At 31.6% G+C, this 8,430-nt stretch overlaps 1 protein-coding gene across 1 annotated transcript; it reads right to left on the bottom strand.

The window, feature by feature from the left end:
* Positions 1-363: 363 nt before the first annotated feature.
* Positions 364-7,988, bottom strand: NTS (neurotensin). The gene is made up of 4 exons (XM_017506831.2): positions 7,690-7,988; positions 5,491-5,552; positions 3,600-3,824; positions 364-1,101 (listed from the first exon to the last, which is right to left on the bottom strand). The coding sequence occupies exons 1-4, from the start codon at positions 7,760-7,762 to the stop codon at positions 949-951; spliced, it is 513 nt and encodes a 170-aa protein (XP_017362320.1). The 5' UTR covers positions 7,763-7,988; the 3' UTR covers positions 364-948.
* Positions 7,989-8,430: the final 442 nt, after the last annotated feature.

Here is an 8,430-nt window from a genome sequence, read left to right as displayed (position 1 = left end):
ATTCAGACTCTGAGTTATCCTGCATAGATGACTGTGAAATAGGTTGCAGCCTTGTGAGGGGAGGACTTCCTAGACCTCTATAAAAGAGAGAGTCAAGAAAGTAACCACTAATGATGACTTCCAAAGACTTTGAGGGCTTCAGACATCATGCGTATTATCTTAAAGAAAATTTAAGAGGTGTTATTTCAAGCATAGCTTTTGCCTCAAATATGCCTTCCCAATTGAGAAAAATATTAGTCACACAAATACTTCGGTGAAGTTAAAAGTAAAACAATTATTTACTAGATCAAAATGTGAAAAGGAAAAATAATCTGTAAAAGTAACTCTTCTTACAGAAGTAAATCTGTGGAGAAACATATGATTTTTATGACTAATTTTCTTTTTATTGGCTATCAAGTTCACTTAACAGACAAAAAAAATCAGTTCATTATTCATTAAAACAGGAATATTTAACAATAGTTGATGAATCATTCTTTCAGATGGCCCTATTTTATCACAGTAACTTTTCTTATACTTGAGAGATTCATGAGGAAGTCTTGAAAAGAGTGTGTATTTCTTTCAATTCAATAAAACATTCAGTCAAAATAATAAAAGAGTGCTATTACTTTGTTTTGGGTGATTGATATGTAGGCTAGGCTTTGCTGTAGTACTTTGATCTCATAAGCTGATATAAAATATCAAACATTTTACTGTTTAAACAACTCAAGATATGTTTTGCAAAATTACAAAACATTATACATGTGATTTAATTAATATCTACTCCAATTATACACAACACATCATGCTGAAGATCTAGATTTATTTGTAAACACTTAGTTTAATTTATATTAGCGCAGAAAAATCACATTCAATAAGTGTGATTTTTGTCACATTTTCACACATATATAATTTAATATTTAATTAAGGGATGATGAATCACAATCACATGTAAATAAATGATTTATTTTCTCAGTAATAGTAAGAATCTCTTTTGAGTATGTAGGGTCTTCTGGGTTTATTCTCATACAGTTGCCGTTTCAGAATATAAGGAATTTTTCTCTTTATGACTTCTTCCTTTTCAATTTTGTCATTTCCAGTTTCAAGAATATCTTCCTGGATTAACTGCAAGATAGAGGTAACACAAGTGAAACTTACATGAATAAAATCTTTTGTTTCAGAGCATTTCTCTACAGCCTATCTCATTTGCTGTTAAGACAGCAAAACATATGTAGTTGAGATATATGAAGTTCAAAGAAATTGTTTTTTCAAAGGAGAGACGGCTATCCAGTGGCTGAAACAGTATAAGAACATGGTAATTCTGACTCAGTTCAGCATTCTTCCTAGTTCACCAGGCTAGGTCTTTTTAAAAATTTCTATATACTTCACCAACCATATACTTCAAGTCCATACACTAATCCCTCCTTTTGAAGAAAACCACCAAATAGACATTTGAATATTTTTCAGGCTTTGATTTATGATGGGAACACCAAAAGTATGAAATATATTATACATTACAATAAATATAGTTTTTGATCTGGTAAATCAAGTTGGGCCACAAAGGTAACAAAAGTTAATACTCAATCATGTCAATTACTGACTTGACATGAAAACCATTCCAAGGATCTATTTCTCGATAGAGGGAAGAATGCCTGCTTTAGCCAATTTGGTCAGTTGTAGAAATCAACATATGGGAAAGCTCTGTATAAATCATGACAATCTCCTTAGATTGGGGTTCTTAATCATTAAAGCAATCTCAGATTCAATAACTTAAGGGAATTAAGCTTCATGTAGCATCTTGCCTAATGTGATGAGGGAGGAATATGCCCCATTCTAATATTAAGTATATTTTTTTAACCTAAGAATACAGTTCTGACTCAAAAATTTCAGCTACCATAAAATATTTAAGAAATCTGTCCAGAGTTTCACACACAATTTACATAAATATAAAAAATAGGTTTAAGATAAAAATGTTCTTTATATTTTTGGTTGTCTTCTAATTTAGGGGGTCACTATAACAAATACTCATCAGAGGCTAAGTTTTAATTCGTAATGCATAGGAATAAAATATTACAACCAAGTACTTTATTTCAACCCACAGCTATTCAATTTCAGAGGAGAAAAAACAGCTACTGTCAGACAATCTAGTTTCTTAATCTTTAGTTTCTCTCTGCATAGTCTGTAATTACTTGTACTATACTCACAATGATATTATCATTTTATTTTTAAATCACTCAGTAACATTTAAAATAGGCAAAAGCTTTAATCTTATTTGTACTTGATTTGTCTGCATAATAGTTTATTGAGGTTTTTTTTTGGATAAATAGTATATGATGGATATTTTATTATATTAAAATATATATTTTTTCAAGTTTCTTTGACCTAAAACATATTTTAAATACTAAACCATTTACCAAGAATTTAAATTAAAGAATTAATAGTAAATTTAAAACTGGTCTTTTTAGTTTTTTGTTTAGAAATTATCTTTTTGTTTACCAGTTATTATAAACACTAGAAATTTTGCCTGCATATCTTCTTATCTACAGGGTAGCTCTTTGGTAGTCAATCACAACTTTGTTAAATTAGCAGGGAAGGCCCCCTCAGATACCCAGTGCTACTGTAAATCCAGAACATAAAATATTGACCAAATTTGTCTTAGAGGTTAATTTGAAAGAAATGCTCCCCTGTCAGAAATTTTTAAAATTTTGTTTTGTTTCATTAAATAATTTATTTTTCTTCCCCCTCCTCTTCTTTATCCCAAAAATTTTCTCTATCTTTCCAAAGCTGCAATTTATCTTTGCCCAGAGCAAAATATATCAATGGAGGCAATAAATTGTAAAGTGTTTTGAAAGTACATTATTACGCACTAAGTTTTGTATGTATTTATAAACAAACACAGAACACAAAGGTTTCCAAATAAATTGGAACTGTGGGGATATATATTCCTATTACATACTTTTACATAAATTGAAAATATTTTTATTTGCCTAATATATTCAAATACAAAAGGTTTCAGAAAAAACTAAAATAATAGGGAAACATTAGGTTGGTGCAAAAGTAACTGCGGTTCTTGCCATTACTTTCAGTGGCAAAAACTGCTATTACTTTTGCACCAACTTAATATATCCTTATCCTATGTTTTCATATATAAGCAACTACATTTTTATTTGTCTAATATATTCAAATACAAATAGAAACTTTTATGTTTTATTCCAGTTTCATTTGGAACCTTTGTATTCTGTGTTTGTTTATAGATGAGTAAACATGACTTTGTGTTTCTAAGACAACAATTTGAGTTCCTTACATTTGTTAGACATGCTACCACCTACAACAAAAATTGCTTAAACATGCCATCCACGTAAGCATAATAAAAACATGTGGATCAAATCTGCCTTACGATATACCCCCTTTTAAGGTTGAAGAAAACCATATTTTGCTAAGTTTCAAATATTTGAAGGACATTTGGAAGGTGGGAAGGAATGTTGACTTCAACACATGGCTTGTTCTCCTTCAGTACTTGTAACTCTTCTTGTTATGATTATTATCAGGAATTTAATACATTATTACAAATGAGAGCTAACTAGTGTAACTATAATTATATTAATATTGTGTTATTGCTATACCTCCCAGTGTTGAAAAGCCCTGCTGTGACAAATTTTGTGGAGCTGGTATATTGTCAACATTGCTTCCAAGCTAAAGCCATCTAAAGCAGCGGGAAATTTCCTTCTTGTAACAAGCTCTTCTTCACGAACTTCTCCTGTTTCCTCAGCTGGGCTGTTCAAATTATTTACAAGACTGCAAACATTAAGCAGAGTCATCTTCCAAGAGGGAACACTTGTTTTACTAATCTGAAAAAAACAAAAACCCAAAAGCAAAAAACAACAGCAATTAAAACTTTTGTTATACGAGCAAGAAATGAATTCCCAGTGTGCTAAATCATCACATGTTAGGGTCTAATTGCTACTCCAATAAATTCAGTGTTACTAATTTAGTAACATCATGTCACAAAGTTGCATAGTGCCAATATCTCATAACTTCTATTTAATAAAACACAATAGCTATATTCACATACACACATGCGTGTACACACAGAGCAAAGTAAGAAAACAAGGAAATTGAAATGATGGCAGAAATATATAAATATGATATATGTATATCACAGATGAAAAATTACAAATTCAAAAAACATTATTCTACTCCATTACATTTCAGCTTAAAGTGTAATGGAGCAGAGACAAAGATGGTATTAATAAATGTGGAAAATTATAAAGTATGAGGCCAATAATGTATTCCACACATTAATAATTGTTATGGGTAGCATCACAGATTATTTAGGACCTTTATGTATTAAGTTGCACCTGGGAATGAGATAAATCTATACCAAGACATCAAGGTACCTAACTTATCCCATTTTCTAACACAGACTATTAATTTCAGTTGTCTTTCTATTTTTGAACTGAAGAGGTTGTGTCCATTGGTATTCAGATTGAGTACTAAACAATGAGAACACATGGACACAGAGAGGGGAACAACACACACTGGGAACTGTCAGAGGGTGGGGTGGAGAAAGGAAGAACATTAGAAAAAACAGCTAATGCATATTGGGCTTAATACCAACGTGATGGGTTGATAGGTGCAGCAAACCACCAAGTCACATATTTAACTATGTAACAAACTTGCACATTCTGCATATGTACCCCAGAACTTATTCCTAGATACAGACTGGAAATATAAAAATTTGCTTTCAAGACACCAACAGAGGAGTAATAGGGCCCAGTATACAAAGTTGCATTTGGCTCAATTCAAAGAAAAAAAAAAAGGAACATGTAAAAATAACATGTCTGTTGTAGGGAGAATTTAAATCTTGACATACAATGAAGAGTACAGTTTAGTAATTATTAAATGCATTGTAGAATGATAAATGTCTGGAAGATTATGAACTGCAACCCCTGCATTTAAAAACAAGGAAACACAGGTAAGCAAGGTGAATTAATACATTTGCTAAAGATCAAATATTTATAAGTCACTGTTTCAGAATTAGATCTCAAAGCTCCTGTCTTCCAGTCCATTGCTCTCCCCTTTCTACTACATTTCTTTCACAGGGTGTCATGAACTTTTACTTCTAATTTAGGAACACCTTTTTATTTCCCCTAAGATAATAACAAAAGGCAAAGAGCTCACTTTGTTTTCATTGAACTTGAGACCAATACACCTTTCATCATGCCCAATGTAAAAGGCATGGAAACAAGTTCCTTTAAAAACACCTACATCCACGTAAATATGTGTGACAATTAAAATTGCAACATGCTGATTGATAGAACTCTAGTTTCTTTGCCTGTCATATCTACACCTTTGACTTCTTTTTACTAAAAGAAAATTTTTTTCAAAAAGGAAATGCCTCTCAAGGAACATTTCAATCTTGATGGGAAGTTAGTACTATAGGAAAAAGATACCATGTTTATAATGGAAGTTCATATGTTCTTCAACCAAGGGTTAAGGAAAATAAACAGTTACCTTTGATGTACGCATATTGGTCAACAAATCTGCTTCTAATGCTTTCATTTCCTCTTCTGAATCTGAGTAAAATCAAAATCACGTTTACTGTAATCACATATCATATAATTATCTCATAATCTACAAATTTTAGGTTAATCTAAAATATTAGTTTTACAGGTTTAGTCTTTCTAATGCACTTTCTTAAAAATAGTAACCCTAAAAAACAAATTATAGCTACATTTTAGCATAATAGGAAGCTAAAATAATAGAAGCACTTCTAAGAAAATGCATATGACTATTTGCTCAGACAGCTATTGATGACTTGGAGTTGTTCATTCTTTGAATTTCAGATTTTAAAAATGTGATCATATTGTGTAATACATATTTTACCAAATATGCTAGGATAGTTTATTTCTTACCAGCCATAGTTTACATATATAGAAAATATGCATATTAACATTTAAATACACAACATAATGAAGATTATATAAGAGACTTTTTCAAGGCAAAACCAAAGGGAATTGCTTATTGATAATTTTTGAATAATAAAGATACTGAGATTTACTTAACTTGAGATGATTTTTTACAAAAACACACTTTGAAAGAAATGTATTTGCACTTTACGCAAGAATTTGGAATTATGTACCTTTAATTTTATCACAAGCATTTAAGGAAATTGTTTAAGCAAAAGTGGAGCTGTTCAACATCACATGTAAAACATCATTGAATATGGATCACTGCATTTTTTAAAAACTGTATCCAAGTTTCTGTTAATGAATATTTTACAGAGAAGGAAAATTTAGAAAATGCTATAATAAATAAAAAGTTAAAAATGACTCTATCTTCCTTGTACTATACACTCATTAAAAAGAAATGTCACACTCAGAGAAACCATTTGTTTGATTTTACCTAGAACCTAAATTGTACAAGAGATCTTTCTCCCTATTTGTTAGATACATAATCTATTTTTCAAAAGGGATGGCAAATTCTATTAGTCATTTATGAACAATGTATATACCAAAATCCTCATAACTTTTGCATATTACAGCAAGTAGTTTCAAGTTAACAAACACAGTGCTTCATCAATAATCCAGTTTTTCTTTCAGAAGTATGTGAAGCTTTAATCTCACCTAACTTTCAGATAAACTCATAATTGTAGAAAAGTTTGTGTTTTTCTCATAAGATTTAAAGTTATTTTCTGATGATTAAAATAATTGCATAAATCACATATCTTCTTAGATTTCAATTTCATATCAAATTGTAGCATGAGTTTGAATTAAACATTTCAATGTCATATTTATGATACCTAAAGGCATAGAACAGGGTAAATTATTTTTGCTGCATTTTCTTCCTAAGGTGTTCTTTTCAGTTAGAAGTGGTCATTCCAATATTTCTTAAATATTAAGTAGAGCTTTTTGCAGTGGTTGTAATATTTCATGTTACACCTTTCAATTTAAACCTCATTTTCAAAGTGAGTTATTCATAGACATTTAGGACTATATAACTTCTCCTTTCATACCTCATGCAAAACACTCTCAAGTCAAATCATTTCCATCAATATAAGAATGCCAATTTGCCAACTGAATTCTGTATTAACTTAAATGGCATGGAGAAAAAGTACCAAACTGTTATATTAATAGCATACTTATTAGACTATGCACAATGTATTCTCAAAAAGGACTGGGAATATTTTTGTATTTTTCTAGAAATAATTTTCTACAAATAATGCTTCATTCATTCACTAAGCATCAATTTGCACTTCATGTGTTATCTTAACACAAACAAGTAGGAAGATAATATGAGGACTATTACAATGGCATGAGGGCCACCGCTTGCTAAGAGATGAATGAGGATAAGAATAAAACATTTTGAATGGATGGGATTTAATGATGAGTTCTCAGGTTGACAGCCACTGCCTATGTACTTCCCATTAGGTAATGACCAGCCTAATTGAAAGTTTTGTGGTATTTTTTTCCCTCATGATTGCATTCCAAAGGGGGTCATGCAGTGTTTCATTGAAATCCCTTTTATTGCTTTGCAGATTTTAAAAGGGAAAATAAATCTCTCAGTTATTGTAATCATAAAGGCAGAGAAAAAGATATTCACAGTTTCTATCACTGACAGGTAAATCATAAATACATTAACATAAGTAGCAACACAATGCAAAAGAGAAAAAATAAATCAGTTCAGGGAGTTGTGAAATGCAGTTTTGCTTACCTGAGCACAGACTGCAGGAGCTGAAAGCCAGAATTAGAATGCATACAAGCTGGATTTTCATTCCTGCCATCATCTTTCAGCCTTCTAGCAAGCCAAGTTCATAAAAGTCAGAAGGACACTGAAGGGGGCTCTCTCTAGCGATTCCTCTTGCCTTCAGCTGGCTTTGAAAGTGAGTGAACTATGAGAGGTTCTCTGGCCATTCCCCTACATATATAAGCAGGAGGATGATGTCATTGATTGTACAGGCATTATCTTTGCAGGATGTGCCCTATCTTCACCTCCATCCCTCCCTTCTTTCTCCTCCCCGTTTCTTTTGTCCTCCCCTTTTTCCTCCCCCATTTCTGAACCTTGAGTGAAAGTGACGATCTTCCCTAATTGCTGCTGCTGCTTTGGATTTCTGACGCACAGAAGGAGTCATTCAAAAGCACTGCTATATACAGCATACTGATCTCTTTTCCCATTTCTCATTCCCCCACTCCAAAAGTTGTCATTTTGATTTTGTGAAACATGAGATCTGTTATTTCTCATTTTTAAGCAAAATCTCCAGGATGAATTCATGAAATCAGTGATTTCTTAGGCTGGGAAGTTCTTAAAGAGTTAGGGTACTTTTCTGGTAATCCAAACTTCTGAGCAAATATTTAGTGGTTCCAAAACTAATACAGGTTTTAAATAATCCATGCTAGAATAAGACAGAATATAGACAGAGAATCAGTTATAAAAATAAAGTAAATAAATTTAGAG

Source organism: Cebus imitator, unplaced genomic scaffold, assembly GCF_001604975.1.
Source record: "Cebus imitator isolate Cc_AM_T3 unplaced genomic scaffold, Cebus_imitator-1.0 Scaffold362, whole genome shotgun sequence".
Classification (NCBI taxonomy): Eukaryota; Metazoa; Chordata; class Mammalia; order Primates; family Cebidae; genus Cebus; species Cebus imitator.
The sequence above is the reverse complement of the archived record's forward strand: the minus strand, read 5'-3'. Positions and strand labels throughout refer to the sequence as shown.